The sequence below is a fragment of the Limulus polyphemus genome, unplaced genomic scaffold, assembly GCF_000517525.1.
Source record: "Limulus polyphemus unplaced genomic scaffold, Limulus_polyphemus-2.1.2 Scaffold2525, whole genome shotgun sequence".
Taxonomy (NCBI): domain Eukaryota; kingdom Metazoa; phylum Arthropoda; class Merostomata; order Xiphosura; family Limulidae; genus Limulus; species Limulus polyphemus.
This window is the reverse complement of record NW_013668135.1, coordinates 111,378-131,348: the sequence shown is the minus strand read 5'-3', so window position 1 is coordinate 131,348 and position 19,971 is coordinate 111,378. Positions and strand designations below refer to the sequence as shown.

Below are 19,971 nucleotides of genomic sequence, written 5' to 3'. Positions count from 1 at the left end.
ATGTTAGTGTTTTATTTTTCTCTCTGTATTTGAGTTTTTATTTTGCCTTTTATATTGTATACTGATTTTAATGATGCTTTAATTTTTATTCTCTGTATTGTATGTTAGTGTTTTATTTTTCTCTCTGTATTTGAGTTTTTATTTTGCCTTTTATATTGTATACTGATTTTAATGATGCTTTAATTTTTATTCTCTGTATTGTATATTGATAATCTTTTGTCCTCTATATTTTATGCTGATTGCACTGATTTTGTCTACTGATTTTTAACAATACCATCTTTACTCCTTAGATATGTTTTATTGTTATAATTTGTTTTTTCTTTATTAAACCTGCTTAACCCTTTTGTATACTGATTTTAATGATGCTTTAATTTTTATTCTCTGTATTGTATATTGATAATCTTTTGTCCTCTATATTTTATGCTGATTGCACTGATTTTGTCTACTGATTTTTAACAATACCATCTTTACTCCTTAGATATGTTTTATTGTTATAATTTGTTTTTTCTTTATTAAACCTGCTTAACCCTTTTGTATACTGATTTTACTATGTAATTGAATACAAGACTTGGGAGTATTAATTAGCTTATATCCACTTCTAGGTGAAATTCTCATGTGCTTGTGTGAATGTATTTGTAGGTGACATGTAGCTTTACCAATATTGGTAGCTTATACAGCTACCACTAGTATATTTGTATACAATCCATGAGCACATGTTTTTAATTTTAAATGTTGACTTAAATACTAAGCATAGCTAAATTTGTGAGTAATATGTTTTGATTATTTTTTTAATGATGGGATTTAATTTAAACTTTATTTGTTTACGAATGGATTGATAAGAACTAGTGGATACTTTGAAAGAGCATATGGCTTCTTGGTAGGTTCTATTATATTTGTTAAAAATGTTTGTGTGATACAGTGTAAGAAATTAAGTGGATAACCATTACTTTGTAATATGTTATCAAATTTCTGAGTAAAGACAGGAGTAGTCAGAATAGATATTATACATTGTGTTTAGAAGATTTAGAACAAAGTTAAGTTTGAAGAAGTCTGTTATGAAACTGTTGAAACAAGTATATAAGTCAGTAAATGATTTCTTATGGTAAAAAGATGCAGCAAAGAGATTTTTATTCCAAAACATGCTTACCTCCTCCATCACTACAGCTATTACTCTACTGCCAGGGTTTCTTCCTTTGCCCACCTAAGCATTGATCTAATTTTTTTCTCGCTTGGTCTAGTCTTTCATACCCCACTGAATTAACCATGGCGATATTTTTCTCATGACACTGTCCACCTATGTAAATGTGCCCTCTATTCTGTTATTGTATATAAGCACCTCATTCAGATAATGTTATCACTTTTTTTTTTCAACAAAGCATCACTAACGAGTTTCTCATTGCTACGATTGTTCGGAGATACCTTGAGCATTTTCCATGTAACCTAGTTAATTTTCTTCAAAAAATGGAAATAAAATTTTTTTCTTCTTCGATTAGTAAGCCAGTTCATGGTATGCATTCCTGGATTATTATTTCTGTCATAGGGTTAAATCTCACTTCTGATATTGAGCACTGCACAACAATCAGGGGGAGTCACTCTCTGATGAGACTGTCAGTGATCCTATTCATAGATGGAGACATATATTCGAATCGGTGGTGTTCCTTTGCACAGCTCTGAGGCTGCAATTGAGGGCAATCCTTGAAATTCTGGAGAGAACTTAAATTCACTTTTTACTGTGCCTTCTTTTATTCTTTTGGTTTCTCAGTCCCCTTGTGGGACAGTGGTAAGTTTTACAGACTTACAATGCTGGAATCTGGGGTTTCATTCTCTATAGTGGACACAGCATATAGCCCAACCTTATTTTTCTCTAACAAAATAAACTTACCTGACTAACCGTTGTTCAAACAAGGGTAATAAAAACGTCTTTAAAAGAAAAAACAAAACAAAAGGAGGCAACTTTGGGATAACCTGCCTCTGATTTATTTTCTTCAATTGGTTCGTCAAGAGTGTGATGTCTTGGGTCTTTCCCCAGTTACTTTTGAGCCTGCACCTTACTTGATGGCTGAAAGGTCTGGTGGTGAATATTTAATTTTCTCAACATCCATGGACATTGTGGTTCATGCAGGGAAGTTTACTGCTCAGTTTGATGAAGGACAGTTATGCATTATCTGCCACCATTGTCAGAACTACGTGATTTAGTCTACCACCACCAGATGCAAGCATATTCCGACTCTCAAATAATACATCTAGTTAGCTCAGATGTTCTTGTGTAGTTCTATGCAAAATCCAACAAACAAACAAACCTTTTCTTTGTAACAGCAGCTTAATTGTTTAAACATTATAAAGCACACATTATTATTTCTGTGTGTTATGACCATTAGAAATGGTGTATTGGTTTAGGTTTTACTGAACTATGGTTGTGAAGACTGTGTAAGTTTTCATGTCTGTTTGTTGAAACTGTTAGAATAACATCTATGTGGCAAATCAGGTCTTGTTTTTACTGACCTGTAGTTGTGTTAACAAAGGTTATATGAAGATTTATTAAACTACATTGCATGATATGTTTTAACAAAGTGCAACATTCATGCTACCAATGAGAACTTTATGACAGTGAGTTGAGTATCAGAAACAACTACAAGTTCAAGAGAGTTTGATAAATCTGAAAACTGTTTTGAATCAAAAGCCTTTTGATCACATGCAAGCTAATTAGGCAATTATTAACTCTTGGTAATTTTCACATATTGAGAAGTGTTTGCTGTATTTATGCATTTTTAATGAATCTTCAGATATTCATATATCTTAACATTTGTTTACTGTACTGGTATTTATAAATAGTGGTTCCAACAGTAGGTCTGACAAGCATTTCTTAATGAATCTTCATATATCTTAACAATGTTGACTGTACTGGTGTTTATAAATAACAGCTCTAACAGTAGGTCTAACAAGCATTTCTTAACGAATCTACAGATATTAATGTATCTTAACATTTGTTGACTGTCATGTTGTTTATAATGTGAAGGCTGATGTGCATGTTGTTCACTTGTTGGTGATGATAGTGTTATTTTCTTTGTGTACTGAAAGAATTCCAGCAATTGTATTTTGAAAAAAAAAACATGATTAGTTCTCCTTCACCTTACTAAGAAAAATAGAACAGTAATAAAGTACATTAACTTATTTTATGTCTTAATTTTCTTTTATATTTCTTTCTTTAGTCTGAAGTGATTCATGTAAAGATGCAAGTCCAAAACCAGTTCCAGCAACAGCTGGATGAAGAAAGAAGAAGGTTTAAGTTTGATTTCTTGCAATGCTTTTCCTACTATAAGCATAATCAGTAGTGATTGAATTTCATACAAAAGCATGATTGTTGTTAAAGAATTACAATTATTCCTTTTTTTTTTCTAGAAACATAACGTCAAAAATGGATATTTTTAGAATTACATTGTATTTTAGCAATAATGTATTTAGTTTATTTTTTAATGGTATAAAATCTGTACATTTTTTATCAATTGCAAAGTAACCCTGAATATGTATAGAAATAAATTAATAAGCAGCAATATTACAAAGAAGAGCAGGATGTGGGTACATCTTGATTAACTATTGTTGATTAATAAACGAATATTTCAGGGTGTAAGTACATCTTGAATAAGTATTGTTGATTAATAAACAAGAATACTTCAGGGTATGAGTACATCTTGAGTAAGTATTGTTGATTAATAAACAAGAATACTTCAGGGTGTAAGTACATCTTGAATAAATATTGTTGATTAATAAACAAGAATACTTCAGGGTATGAGTACATCTTGATTAACTATTTTTGATTAATAAACAAGAATACTTCAGGGTGTAAGTACATCTTGAGTAAATATTGTTGATTAATAAACAAGAATACTTCAGGGTATGATTACATCTTGAGTAAATATTGGTGATTAATAAACAAGAATACTTCAGGGTGTAAATACATCTTGTGTAAATATTGTTGATTAATAAACAAGAATACTTCAGGGTGAGAGAACATCTTGAATAAATATTGTTGATTAATAAACAAGAATACTTCAGGGTGTAAGTACATCTTGTGTAAATATTGTTGATTAATAAACAAGAATATTTCAGGGTGAGAGTACATCTTGAGTAAGTATTGTTGATTCTCTTATGAAAGGGATACACAGGAACACCAGTGAAATTTATTTTATTTTAAGATATGCATCAGAAAACATCAGAATGTGTAAAGAAATGGAAGAACTGAACAAACTCATTACTTCATATGAAGATTCTCTGAAAAGAAAGGATTACATCATAAATAACCTTAGTAAAGCTGTTACAAAACAACAACAGAAACTTAACCTTCTGCGTATATTTTATCAGTGGAAAATCCAGTGTATAGATAAAAAACGTGAGGTATGTAAGTTTTGTTTTTCACTGATATTCTAATTTCACTTGTGTGATAGTAGCATTAAACACTCAATAAATTGGGCATAGATAAAGAAATATGTAACAAATTGAATGTAACAAAACATAAAAATATCATTGAACAAAATTTACCAAAAAGTAACCTTGATTTCAGTGCAAAGACTTCTTGTTTTTCCTGAATTTTAAGGTTAAAATATTTTCTCAGATGTTATAACTGACCTTTTTCTAATAAGAATATGATGAAAGGCCAGTAAAAAACACAAACACAGATTACTTCTGATATGGTACGTTACCTCTTCTCACGTAAATAGCTATTCTCGTTCAGTGCTGCCCTCTATATGCAATTTGTTTTTTACTCATGCCATAAGCCTTTTATCTCCCCTCCATTGGAATTGACTGATTCCAATGTGTGTCTCTTGCAAATAATCATGCATCAACCCTCCACCAGTAATAATGCAACATACTCTTAAGATGCATGTGACTCCCTTTAGTCACTTCTACTGAACTATCGCTTTTTGTTTGGCAGCACTTGTGTTCAGGAATTTTTTTAAATATTAGTGTGTGTTTTATTTCTGTATGTTTTAACATTTTCCTACCTTATGTATTACAATATTAGTGTGGTTTATGTGTATGTTTTAACATTTTCCTGCCTTATGTATTACAATATTAGTGTGGTTTATGTGTATGTTTTAACATTTTCCTGCTTTATGCTGTACAATATTAATGTGGTTTTTTCTGTGTGTTTTAACATTTTCCTGCTTTATGTTGTACAATATTTTTATGTGGTTTACTTCTGTGTGTTTTAACATTTTCCTGACTTATGTTTTACAATATTAGTAAGGTTTATTTCTATGTGTTTTAACATTTTTCTTATCACAAGTTTAACAGTAGACAGTACATCTTAAAATAATAGTTTATGTCTGTGTGTTTTAACATTTTCCTGCCTGTGTTTTAATGTTAATGTTTTGTTTCTCCTTGGTTGAGATGTATTTTTGAATGTTGGTTTAGAACATATAAAGAAAGTTTAATTCATGTTTGTTGTCTGTACTATTTTTAGCAGGTTGTTTATTTTGGTACTTAAATGTAAATTTAAAACAATCTTCATCATATCTTTGATGATTTCTGTAGTTTCTAAACAGTCTCTCTTTTTTTGTTGTGGGTTGAGGTGGGAGAAAAATTTCATCCCAAAGTATTTTGTGACCTGTTTCATGTTGATGATGGATGTCTGGAATTACCTCTATGCCTGTGACCTTGGTGTTCTTTGCATCTAAGTTCTAAGGAACATGACATTTGTCCTATGTGTTTCTCTTCACATTCATATGGGATACTGTATATGCCCTGTTTTTGTTCTTTTAATAGGGATTCTTTCAGGTTAGGTAGTAAGGTGTTAGTTTTACCTGACGGTTTGAATACAGTTTTTAAATCAATGCTGAAATTATTAAAAAATTGAAAAGGGCTAATATTTTTGTTAGCAATTTCTGGCACAAGAGGGAATGAAACAACTTTGCTGTGTTTTGTGTTGCTGATTAGTGAAAGGTAATTTTTCATTGTTTAGAAGTTCGATACGAGCCCTATCTATGATTTTGGGGTTAAAACCTCTAGAGAATGCTATGTTCTTTAAGTAGTTAAGTTCAATAAGTAAGTCTTCTTTGTGGGTGCAAAGTTGTATAGCATGATTTACATAGGTGAGTAGGAGGATATTTTCTCTGATAGATGGTGGTTAGATCTTATGTGTGGTGGCATGGTGACTGAATGGGGTTCCCTTTATATACTGGTCGTAACTTTATTATTGTTTTTACATTCACATCTAAAAAGGGAGACAACTCTTGGATTCTATTTCATGTGTGAAAATTATGACATTGGGTTTTAATGTGTTCAAGAATTCAATGAAATTGAGTAGCAACTTTTTCTCATGTTGCCATATACTGAACATATCATCTATGTATGTTAACCAGATATCAGTTTTCTTGATGAGTATGAATTTTCTTCCAAATAATTCTTCTAAAATGGATATGTAGAGGTCATCATTTAGTAAGATGTTGACACCTGCTTTATATTGTGATTTATCTATGACTACAGGGCAACCCTTTTCGTCAGCTCTAGTTATGTATATCTTATTGTATATGCTTATACGCTATTGTTTGGCTAACTATTATTATATTAGCATAATGTTCTTCCTTACTCAAGTACTTATGAATATTTATGTATTTTTTCTCAGACATTCACATCTGCATTAGCAGAGAAATACAGACAACGAAGACTTGGACAAAAAGCTTGCCAGGCGTGGCGTAGATCTCTTGAAACCAGTTGGAAACAAAGAATAGAAAATAAATATCAAGCAAAAACACAAGAACTATGTGATGAGCACAAGCAAGAAGTTACTAAGGTGGGAATCAATCTTTTGAAATAATTCATAGTTAACTTTGTTTTATTTCTTAAGTTTTGGTTAAGTTACACAGTAATTAGATGAAATGCTAATTTTTAGGATGAAGAACATTTAATTGTACTTGTAAATCACATATTTAATATACTGATGTAATTTAAAATAATATGAAATAGAAAAAGTAACTCATTTTACATGACTAAAGCAGTACTAACACACATGTTTCATTGAAGATGATGCTAGTTGTTTGTATTTCTCTGATAAAACTTCTCTTGGCTATATGAGTTGATTTGTTCAGTAATTTTAACAGTTGGTCTCTGATCTTTTTATCTTTTTGTGGTATCTTGAAAAACTTTTTAAGATGGAAATGCATTATTAAAAATATAAACATTCAAAAAGTATACCTTATCTCTTTGTCTTATGACTTTCTCCTCCTCTCACACATTCTAGGGATAGTCCTAGTTATTTCTTTTGTTGTTACACCAACTGTGTTAATATATATATGCAGTCTAAAGAATAGTAAGTTAAGGTCAAACTATATGGTTCCTTATGTACCTCTTATACTTCTCATGATGAGTTTTCTTGGGAAACTGTTAGCTTCTTGGGTTCCTATGGGATATCATAGAGTTGGTAGACTATATATGTAGGGATGGCCAAGGTACTCAATAGGTATAACACAAATATACAAGCTTAAAAAATCAACAATGACAGAGAGTTTTACTTTAAAAGATGATTGGCACTCACTTTTATTTATTTCTCTACCCAACAAACCTAAAAACAATGATTGCCACTCACTTTCATTTATTTCTCTACCCAACAAACCTAAAAACAATGCAAGAAACCATTGCTAAGATACCAAACCTGAAAGTGACCAACCCACCAAATTTTTCATCTTTGGTTTTCTTGTTTCAGTCGAGATAACTGTACAACTACTTTATCTCTAATGTCAGTTTAAACATAAATTCACACTATGTATTTCTTGGCTGTGTACGATGTCATCACTTAGTTGTAATAACTAGTAGTAATTTAAAAAAAAATTAATCCTAGTGTAAACAAGTTATAATTACCTTTGGAATTAGGTTTTTTTTACAGATATCTGGCATTCCTTTAAATGGCTTAAGTACAGGGGGAAACAGGAATTACTAGGCAGTAATGGAAGAACATTAGATTACTGTAACATGTAGAATACTCAATGCTTTGTACACTATACAGTTGGTGTCTTTAGGGAGCCAATTCCTATATTATGTATGAAGTGAAGGAGTAAAGATTAATCAATATACATAATATTGAATTTTATTACATACATTTATAGAATGTACTAACTTTCAGTCAGAGGATAAAACATCACAAAAGAAGTAATATAAATTTTTGTAAATGTAAAATGGTATAAAGACAGCAGTACCAAAAAGAATGAAAACAAGAATATATGAATGATACAGCTATACATAGATTATTGGTACATGATTTTCAATATTAAAATTTAATGTTACAGTGTAAAATGCATATTTGACTTTAATATTACTGCAGTGAAAGTTATATATTCCTGCCTGTTGGTATACAGTTTGTTTATCATAATATCATGGTCATGTCAGGGTATACATCTATGTTGTGTAACTTACGTACAAGGAATATCAGTTGAGTCAAAATATGTCTTGATTATTACTATTACAGACTCTTGCTATTGACCAACCTCTTAGCAGTTTTATACTCCAAGTATTAGAAAGTTGTACACAACCTTAGCTGTTCTACATTACAGGTATTAGAATGTTGTACACAACCTTAGCTGTTCTGTATTACAAGTATTAGAAAGTTGTAAACATAAGTTGTTCTGTATTACAAGTAGTAACAACTTATGTTTACAACTTTCTCTGTATTACAAGTAGTAGAAAGTTGTAAACATAAGTTGTTTTGTATTACAAGTATTAGAAAGTTGTAAACATAAGTTGTTCTGTATGACAAGTATTAGAAAGTTGTAAACATAAGTTGTTCTGTATTACAAGTAGTAGAAAGTTGTAAACATAAGTTGTTCTGAATTAATAATCTTTCTGTGAACAAACACCAAATTGAAAGTGAATATGTGTTGCACTAGTGATGTATAATGGTATTTCCGTTATAATGTTTTCAAATAATACCTGTAGTTTACTACACTGACAAAAACACACAATTCTGAAATGGTGGAAAAAAAGTGGAATCAATATTTTATTACAATATAATTATTTACTATAAAATATCATATAAAAAATATATGATATAAAAATTGTTTGAGTGTCATATGTGGTTATTTTATGCTTTTTTATCACTTTTCCTTCATCTTAATGCGAAAAAGAAAAAATGACTTTGTTTTTACATAATAAATATCTGCTAATGATGTTGGTGTTTTAATAACATTAGTTACATATGATAAGGTTTTTAAACATTTGAAGAATCCTTCTTATCCAAAAAGAAACAATCTCACTTTCGTCCTTTTCAACTGCCTGTCAAGAAATTGTTCTTGATAACATAGAGAGACTTGGTGAAAAACTGAAAGTAGAAAATGAATGTCAGAGAAATATTGAAGAAGGGTACAATTAGCATAGAGATAAGGTTATTAAGGTGGGTTTCTACTTGTGTGTCTGTACTTCATACTTTATACCAGTGCATTAGTAAGCCATTGTTGCAGTCAACTTTGCCTGATTTCATCTTCATTGCTGTGCCCCAGTAAGGCTGTGATCAGTTGCTTTTGTAGTTCATGGTTATATCCTAGTGATCATATAGTATTGACAGCCTTTGTAATTCAGTTGTGTGTCCCAATGATATTGTGATAAGTTGCTTTTGCAGACTGTTTTGTAGTTTTATGGTGTGCACCTCAGTAATTTTTCTGATAAATTACTGTTGACAACTCTCATGTAGTTTATTGTTCTGTCCCAGTGGTGTTATGATTGGTTGCTATTGGCAACCCTAATGTGGTTTAGTGTTCTGTCCCAATGGTGTTACGATTGGTTACTATTGGCAACTCTCATGTAGGTTAGTGTTCTATCCCAATGGTGTTATAATTGGTTGCTATTGGCAACTTTTGTTTATGTTAATGTTCTGTCCCAATGGTGTTATGATTAGTTGCTATTGGCAACTTTCACGTAGCTTAGTGTTATGTCACAGTGGTGTGATTGGCTGATATTAGTAACTCTCATGTAGCTTAGTGTTATGTCTCAGTGGTGTTATGATTAGTTGCTATTGGCAACACTCATGTAGCTTAGTATTATGTCCCAGTGATGTTATGAGTTATTGTTGTTGGCAACTATTTTAGTTCAGTAGTGTTTCCCATTTACAATGTGATCAGTTGCTATTGTGATCAGTTGCTGTTTTAGTTCTGTAGTGTTTTCATATGATATTGTGATAAGTTGATATTGACAACTGTTTTAGTTCAGTAGTGTTTCCAAGTGGTATTATGATCAGTTCTTCTTGGCAACTATTTTAGTTCAGTCGTGTTTCATGTTGATAATGTGATCAGTTGCTACTGGCAACTATTTTATTTTAGTAGTGTTTCCCAGTGATATTGTGATCAGTTGATATTGGCAACTATTTTAGTTCAGTAGTGTTTCCCTGTGATATTGTGATCAGTTGATATTGACAACTATTTTAGTTCAGTAGTGTTTCCCAGTGATATTGTGATCAGTTGATATTGAGAACTATTTTAGTTCAGTAGTGTTTCCCAGTGATATTGTGATCAGTTCTTCTTGTCAACTATTTTAGTTCTGTAGTTTTTCCCAGTGATATTGTGATCAGTTGATATTGACAACTATTTTAGTTCAGTAGTGTTTCCCAGTGATATTGTGATCAGTTGATATTGAGAACTATTTTAGTTCAGTAGTGTTTCCCAGTGATATTGTGATCAGTTGATATTGAGAACTATTTTAGTTCAGTAGTGTTTCCCAGTGATATTGTAATCAGTTGCTGTTGGCGACTATTTTAGTTCAGAAGTTTTTCCCAGTGATATTGTAATCAGTTGCTGTTGGCAACTATTTTATTTCAGTAGTGTTTCCCAGTGATATTGTGATCAGTTGCTATTGGCAACTATTTTAGTTCAGTAGTGTTTCCCAGTGATATTGTGATCAGTTGATATTGGCAACTATATTAGTTCAATAGTGTTTCCCAGTGATATTGTGATCAGTTGATATTGGCAACTATATTAGTTCAATAGTGTTCCCCAGTGATATTGCAATTGGTTGCTTTTAGAAAAAGATTAATTCTCTAGTTCATGGTGAAATGATTATTTTTAAAGATTAATGTCCATTCTTTCATTTTCTTGTTGAATATTTTATCTTCACTCATATTTACTGTTATTCCTGTTTTAATTAATACAACTCTTTCTTTGCTCTAATCTGTTTTATTTTTCTACAAGTTTTGTTTAAAAGTAGGATAGCTAATTTGTTATATCTCTTTGTGAGTTCTTTCACTTTTCTCAAACATTGTTTAAACTTTCTCTCAACTGAGTTCTTTCTTATCTAGATTATTTTTTGTCACCTTTTTCTGTGTCTGCAAATATTAAATTACTTCTAGGGATTTTTCTTACATCTTTTTATTTATAGGGTATCTTGTCAAAATCCCCTTTCTCAGTGTTTGTTCATGCCAAACAGTCTGGTATTTATACTCTGTTTAAGATCTGGCAAATAACTTATTATAGTCATACTGCCTTTTTTTAGCTTCCTCTCTTTTAAGGCCTGTTCTGTGTCTCCCCTTTATGTAATGTTGAAAGAATAATGTTTTTTATATGTGTAACACTGACTTTGGTACAGACCACCCTATGACTTGAAACTGTTGAATTCCACTTATTAGACAGCAGTTATTCAAGAAAACTTTTCATAGAATTTATGATCATACTTACGTCTGTTCATCACACAACAACTAATCAGTTTATTGTGTTTATGTTGGTAGGAGTACACATTGATAAATAGGCCTATCAGTTTCCAATATTTTGGTATTTAAACTACTTATTATTAAGCTATTCATCATACAGGAAATAATTTACTGGGTTTATGTTGGCAGTGAGTGTTAGTGTTGTAGATACTGAATGAATTTCTCTCTCAGAACCCACTCATTGTTTTGACTAAACATTTCCTAATTACAGAAAACCATCCATATTATTTATTTTTTAGTATTTTCACTCAAGAGTTTTTGATATGTTTGTTATAATCCTTAAAAACCACTGCAGGTGAATTTTGAGGCTTAGCATTTTGCAATGATATAGAGTAGCATATTTTTCCTTTGAGCTTGAAGTATGCACTTATATTATTTCAGTTGAAAGAATCTCTTGCCATTGCTAAGCAGGAACTTGTTGATTTGACTAATGAGAAGACAAATTATGAAAATAACATGAAACGAGCACTTATGAGAGGTGTTTGTGCACTGAATCTAGAGGCTTTGAGTGTATTTTATGGATCTGAAGGTAAGCTGATGAAGGTTGATTTTTTATTAAATCTGAAGCCTATTAGCACACATTATAGGTACATAGGTAAGCTTGTATCTATTTTTTTTATGACAGGTGTATGAGCATGCTCTATAGTTGTGAAGTTTAGATGGCACCTCTTGTTTTCTATGCTAGGTTCAGGCCATTCCAGAATGGTCATTTTATGCATGATGTGGAAGGGTCTTTGATTCATTTTCTTATAGACTTGTTAGATTGTATCCAATTCATTAGCAAAACAACAGAATATTACATATTTTTTTAATAATTACCATTGTTTTTTTATTAGCTGAAAGTAAAGAGGAAGTAATAGCTAAACCTCCAAGTTCTTCTGACCATTCTTCTCCAAAAATCACCAATTTTACTGCTGGTGGTCATCATAATGAAAACTTTTCCTGTAAAACCAGTACAGGACAAGAAAATACCTGTACTCAAAATTTCTGTATACACTACAATAAATCTCCATGTGCTTCAGTAAGCAGTGAGTCAGCTCTTCCAAAAGTAAGTTCAAAGACTTTATACATAATGTTTGTATGTTAGTGTCTAATGTGGAGTGTGTCTATATTGTTCACTAATAAATGTTGATTTGAAGTACATCAACTAACCTTTGAATATAAAGTTTGCATATTTTACCAAACTAATAAACTGTTTCAACCAGTATTCTTCAAGTGTAACATGGCTTTGTTGAATGCTCTTAACAGTTGTTCTTGGATAAGTTTACTTTTCATAGGGTAGTTGTCTTTCCTTTTCAATAATTTTTGTATTGTGAACTTTGACATTTATATAGCTTTGTTGTTGGCTGTGTGCCAGCCATACATGAAATTACTTATATACTCCTATGGAATCAGGTAGTTTTGTATCAGGACTACCTTATACTTATAGCCTGTGGTTATTAACCCAGGATAATTTACCTCCTCCCATATTTTGAACACTGTTGGAAATTTAACCTTTATATCTCCTGTCTGTAAATACAGATGTAACATCTTGAATATTGGAAAAAGTAATGTTAATTATAGGATTGTATATTTTTCGTTTATTTTCTTCACCAACTTTTTTTTTATCGCCTGCTTTGGTTATGCCCCAATGCTACTCACATATGTTGTTCCTTCTTGGTTATCTAATAGTCTTACTATTTGTCTTCATTGTGTGCCTTATTCCTATTGCATTGGAGGCCTTCTGGAGGTTAAAACGTATCTGCTCTTAGAGTGTGTTGGACAGTCAATGTTGATGCTTGGAATATATACTCCAAGCCTTCTTGTACTCTTAGCGTTTATGCTTGGAATATATACATTTAGTTGTCTTGGAACCTTAGCTTTGATTCTTAGAATAGGTACTATAGCCTTCTTTTACTCTATGCTTTGATGTTTGGAATACATATTACTAGTTGTCTGGGACTGTTAATGTTTATGCTTTGCATAATACTGCCATTTGTCTTGGACCCTTAGCATTGATGCTTGGAATATATACTCCCAGTTACCTAGGAACCTTAGTTCTGATTCTTAGAATAGCTACTCTCAGCTATCTCTGAACCTTAATGTTGATGCTTGGAATAGGTACTCCTAGTTGTCTTGGAACAGTGAAGAAAAATTACATAAGAAACAAGAAATACATTACTGTATTATTCAGGGATCATAGTTTATTAGTAAATATAAACCTATATGCAGAAAAATTGAAAAAGCTGCAAGTGCATTGTTTAGAGCTGAGACTCCTTGAGGCAAAAAATTTAATTTTAATGTTTTTTATCATTTTTATTTGGGAATTGTATTAAGTATCAATTCTAAAATTTGTGAATTCAAAATTATATAAAATAATAATTATTTTTCTTAAATTTTGAAATGCAGGTGTACACACACAATACTTAAATGATGCTAATATTCAAGGCTGTTCTTAAGCTTCATGCAGTGGCACAGGGCTCTATGCTGCTTCCTCTCTTGGGTTTTCAATTTAAATGTTCTTTTGTATCACAACACTGTCTTGCACATGTTGGCCTATAGTAGAGGATGCTACCTGATTAAAATATATAGGTACAGACAGTACTTCCGAAACCAAAAAAAATAAATTAATAAATATAAAAAATAAAAAAAAACTTCAAAATGTAGGAACAGTTCATTTTTGGTACATATTTATTTATCTGTTGTTGACTGCATTTGTAACTTCAAAATATTTTATTGCTGAATACTGTGAGGGACTCCTCACTTTTTATCTTGCCTATGGCCTTGCAATGGCTGAGACCAGCACTAATATTTGGGTTAATTATATTTTTGGTTGATTTAAAAAGATATGTCTTGAAACTTTAGTTTTATGCATTACTATTTATGATTCAATAGGTAAATGCCATACCATTGTCGGGTACAGTGCCAACTTCAGTGCTGTATCCAACAGCGGCAGTTAAAAAATCCTATAGACAACTTAAAGATGTGCTGCCAAGTAGCAGAGCTGATGAGTTATCTGTAGGATCATGCAGCAGAACAGGACTTAATCCACCAATGGCTTCTGTAGTTGTGGAAAGACACCTACCTATAAATAAAGTATGAAGAATTAATTAAATAACAAAATATTCTTAACAATTGCAGAATAGTTATTAAAAAGGTTATTCGTTTCTGTTGTTATCGTAAGTTTTAACCTATAAAAATATGATTTGTAGTTCATTTGTAATTTGTTTACATTAATTTCAGAGAAATTACAAGATTTGTCTGTTTGCCTTTTACCTTGGAGTCTATTTGCAAAAGTATTTGACTATGGTTGTCGATGAAATATACCCTGGTTTACATTCTAAGTGTTACAGTACATAACATGTAGTTGTACAGAATAGTCCATATGAAGAGTTACCAGATCTCTGATGAAACTGTAAACTTTCTATACTGGTAACATTCTTTTCTAAGCTTGTAGATAAAATATGAATTGAAGACAAAGTTTAATAATGGTACTTGATAAAGGTGTGGATTCTGTGTAGTCTTTTTGAAAACTGATTCCCAGTTATAGATAGATTTCAGGATATGTAAATAAACAAAAGTTCAGTTTAATAATCTTTTTATTACAAATAATTTTATTAGTTTGTACATTATTGAGTTCCACTAAAGCAGCAACTAGCAGGGGTCAGCTACCTAAAGATCAAGGTCATAGAGTTACACTATAGTAACAACTAGTACGTGTCAGCTACCTAAAGGTAGTAAAAGCTAAGGTTATAGAGTTACATTATAGTAGAAACTAGCAGGTGTCATCTACCTGAATACCAAGATTATAGAGTTACAATGTAATAGTTACTAGTAGATGTCAGCTACGTAAAGACCAAAATTATAGAGTTACGTTACAGTAGAAACTAGCAGGGGTCAACTACCTAAAGACCAAGGTCATAGAGTTACACTATAGTAACAACTAGTACGTGTCAGCTACCTAAAGGTAGTAAAGGCTAAGGTTATAGAGTTACATTATAGTAGAAACTAGCAGGTGTCAGCTACCTAAATACCAAGATTATAGAGTTACAATGTAATAGTTACTAGTAGGTGTCAGCTACCTAAAGACCAAAATTATAGAGTTACGTTATAGTAGAAACTAGCAAGGGGTCAACTACCTAAAGACCAAGGTTATAGAGTTACACTACAGTAACAACTAGTATGTGTCAGCTACCCAAAGGTAGTAAAGGCTAAAGTTATAGAGTTATATTATAGGAGAAACTAGCAGGTGTCAGCTACCTAAAGATCAAGGTTATAGAATTACACTACAGTAACAACTAGTACGTGTCAGCTACCTAAAGATCAAGGTTATAGGGTTACATTATAGTAGAAACTAGTAGGTGTTAGCTAACTAAAGACCAAAATTATAGAGTTACATTATAGTAGAAACTAGCAGGTGTCAGCTACCCAAAGGTAGTAAAGGCTAAGGTTATAGAGTTACATTATAGTAGAAACTAGCAGGTGTCAGCTACCCAAAGGTAGTAAAGGCTAAGGTTATAGAGTTACATTATAGTAGAAACTAGCAGGTGTCAGCTACCTAAAGATCAAGATTATAGAGTTACAATGTAATAGTTACTAGTAGGTGTCAGCTACCTAAAGACCAAAATTACAGAGTTACGTTATAGTAGAAACTAGCAGGGGTCAACTACCTAAAGACCAAGGTTATAGAGTTACACTATAGTAACTAGTACGTGTCAGCTACCTAAAGGTAGTAAAGGCTAAGGTTATAGAGTTACATTATAGTAGAAACTAGCAGGTGTCAGCTACCTAAAGACCAAGGTTATAGAGTTACACTATAGCAGAAACTAGCAGGTGTCAACTACCTAAAGACCAAGGTTATAGAGCTACAATGTAATAGTAACTAGCAGGTGTCAGTTACTCAAACAGTAAATTTATTAAATAGAACTTTGGACAACTAGCCAACCATTAAGATCCTATATTAGGATCAACTATCTAGCCTCTTAATTACCTACATGCTAAGGCCATAAAGATCAATTCAAGCAACAGCTACGAAGTCATTTACCTAAACCTTAATGCTATTAAGTACAAATTTTTTGAAACCTAATAAGAACAGACCATTTACTAAAAAAGCTGAGGCTATTAAATACAAATTTACAACTACACAAAAATTAGTTATTTAGAGTAAATAATTAAATAAATAATATAAAATAAATAAGTAAAAAAATCATTAAGAAAATTTTGTAAGTATTTGCAGTTACATATATAGTAAAAAACTTTGTTTACTTAATCCTATCGTTATGGGTAGCTAGGGGTTAGAGGGCATGTCATCACGTTTGTAGACTTGCATTCAAAATGTTATTGAACTACTATGTTATGGATGTATGTCAATAGACGTGGTATCAAATTATAGATTTTAATTAAAATTTTAGTATTATACATTTTTTAATTTGAAAGTAAATATTATACAAAAATAGCTAAATATTGATTTTTGTGTCACACTGGTACATCATCTTCTGGGTTTGGTCAGATTACATTTTATGATGCCCACAATACAATGTCCATAATTACATACTTATTATAATAATATTTCTGATATTGGCAAACTAGAATATAAAATAAGAACCTCCTACCTTTTCTGTTTGCTGAGATATCATAATATTTATTGAATCCACCATATTGGCTCCACGCACTCTTCATTATTTGAGAAGACTTGTTTATTTACACATGCCTTTTTATGCCTACAAATTTATAATCCTCTACGTAATTCTGTCAGTCTTTCCAAGTTCTTTACGAAAGAAAAGCTCTTATATTGTTGGAAAGTTTGAAGTATTATGATCAATGCTATTTTCCAAACAGAAATTAGATTTTTTTAGACCTAAATACAGCATAGAAGCCTGGTAAGTTACAATAGATTTTTGTGCTATCAGTATAGTAATTTATAATTTTTTTGGTATTCAAAAAATGTATATATAGTCTACAAAAATTATTTTTTCCACATCGACATGTGAATTTGGACAAGGCTTATGATGAGGGTTAGTAAGTCCGACTCACGAGTGTAAAAAAGAATTTCAAAACGTTGTAAGTAGTGGAGATGTTGTTTTTTGATTATTTTTTATTTGCTGTTCTATTTTTTAGGAATAATAACTTAAATTTAAATATTTATTTGTGAACAGTAATAATACATATATATATACATATGTAGTGTATGGTAACCAAAACCTCACTGTATCTTACGAAATATTGGAAACTAAGCATTTATTGGTTACTGTATAAGTATAGTAAATTAGGAAACAGGATGTTCATAAACACTTTCACAACTATGCTACTTTTTAGTCAGACACGGTTAATAGATGTATATTGTTATGAGATTTAAGCAATTTAGAATAAACATTTGTGGTTTCCTGATATAATTTGCAGTTATTCTAGAAAAAAAAAGGTAATTTTAATTTATTTCCTCATTTTTTGATTGTTATGAGATTGGTCAAATGGACCAATACTATATAGAGTTAATATTGATAAAATAACAGATTAAATATAAAGTTTTATCCAAAAAACGTTTGATGCTTATCTAGAGATATATAGAGATTACACAAATGAAACTTGACAAATTTCAGATAAAGAAAAGTATTTTTAATCTTAAAATCAAAATTACTTTGCACATTGGATAGTCAACATTCTGAAAGAAAAAATTCACGAGTAAATCTTTAATAAAAAAAATCTTAATACTTAATTTAAAAATCTAATGTTTTGTGTATGAAAGCCTTGTAAAGTTTACTGATAATCTGCAAAATTGTGTAAAGATTCACATACATTATCATACTGCAATTACTCTCATGGATATTTTGGGGTTATGAGCTGGGTGGTTTCCACCTAGCCTGTATTTGTAGGGTTAACTGTGACAGATAGTTTCAAAACTGCATTACTTAGCAGTTTTTTCAACTGTAAACTTATTGCTTTGTAAAATACCTTTCATGTGTATGCTCTTCATACATCTTGTTATTACTGGAGTTTGGGTAGTTTTTTGTCTTTATATAAGTAGGTATTAGAAGTTTACTGAATTTTATTTTATTTAAACATTCATCATTGTAATTTATATTTGAGTTATTTAATAAATAAATTTAAAAAACTTTTTTTTTCCAGGAAACTCTTGGGCATGCTATGGCTATAAAGTATTCACGAACAAAGAATACAAGGACCACTTCTAATCTACAAGGAAATGTGTGATTTTATTAAAATAATGGCTGACCCTTAAATCTCACACATTACAGATTGGTCAAAGAACTGAAATCTCTCAAATTTGAACTCTTGCTAAAACATTCAACATAGTTTCTTTATATTGTGAAATAAAATCAGACTATTTTCTGTTTAACTGTTTTACATTCAGCAACAGGTTAAATATTATGATGACCAACATTGTGTTTTAAAAATTTATCACATTAAGCACTGCCATGTGATGAAGGATTATTGTAACAAAACTATTAAAATAACATTTCTTATACACAGGGCCTCTTGTGTTACTTCATCACTAAGTGAATAATGGGTACTTCAGTTGCTGGTTCATATTACTACTCATTACTCAGATGTTTGGCAGAGTTGAATAGTGAATAATGGATACTTTTGTAGCTGGTTCATATTTCTTCTCATTACTCAGATGTTTGGAAAAGTTGAATAGGGAATAATGGATACATTAGTTGTTGGTTAATATTTCTCTTCAATATGTAAGAGTTTTCAGATGTTTGGAAAAGTTTAATGGAATTGAATTAAAACCAAGATGATTCTTGTTTTAAACTATATTTGTATTTTGTAACCAATTATTTGATGGCTATATACAACTAAATTATAAATTTAATTAAAGATTGTTAAAATATTTATTCACATTTAAATTGTGTCATGGAAAGTTTTGATCTAAGGTATCACAAATTATTTCATTTCATTTGTGGTTCAACATAAAACTGACATTTTTCATCTATTGTATTTACATTTCACATATTTACTGTATTACAATGTGAAGTTATTTTTTAGTCGTTGTGTTTATCTTTAACTTATTTTACTTAATCTTCTACGGTCTAACATAAAACTGATATTTTTCATCTATTGTATTCACATTTGACGTATCCACTGTATTACAATGTGAAGTTATTTTTTAGTCATTGTGTTTACATTTGACTTAATCAGGCAGACCCCTGATCATTTTGTTCATTTATCCCATGCCCAATTTTCCCACCTTCATCTTACCCTAATGACTCTCCTACACTACTTATATACTATCCACCTCCTTTCCGAGGCGATCCACAGAGATCTTGAGGTATTTTCGAGGGATTGTATCTTCC

General features: G+C 31.0%; 1 protein-coding gene across 1 annotated transcript in view; it reads left to right on the top strand.

The window, feature by feature from the left end:
* Positions 1 to 19,139, top strand: part of LOC106467197 (centrosomal protein POC5-like) — a 35,969-nt gene extending 16,830 nt beyond the window's left edge. The window contains exons 5-11 of the mRNA XM_022395328.1: positions 3,210 to 3,280; positions 4,194 to 4,392; positions 6,623 to 6,790; positions 12,062 to 12,209; positions 12,517 to 12,728; positions 14,555 to 14,755; positions 18,782 to 19,139. Coding sequence (XP_022251036.1) covers positions 3,210 to 3,280; positions 4,194 to 4,392; positions 6,623 to 6,790; positions 12,062 to 12,209; positions 12,517 to 12,728; positions 14,555 to 14,755; positions 18,782 to 18,865 — 1,083 coding nt within the window. The 3' untranslated portion in view covers positions 18,866 to 19,139. The remainder of the gene's footprint in view (positions 1 to 3,209; positions 3,281 to 4,193; positions 4,393 to 6,622; positions 6,791 to 12,061; positions 12,210 to 12,516; positions 12,729 to 14,554; positions 14,756 to 18,781) is intronic.
* Positions 19,140 to 19,971: the final 832 nt, after the last annotated feature.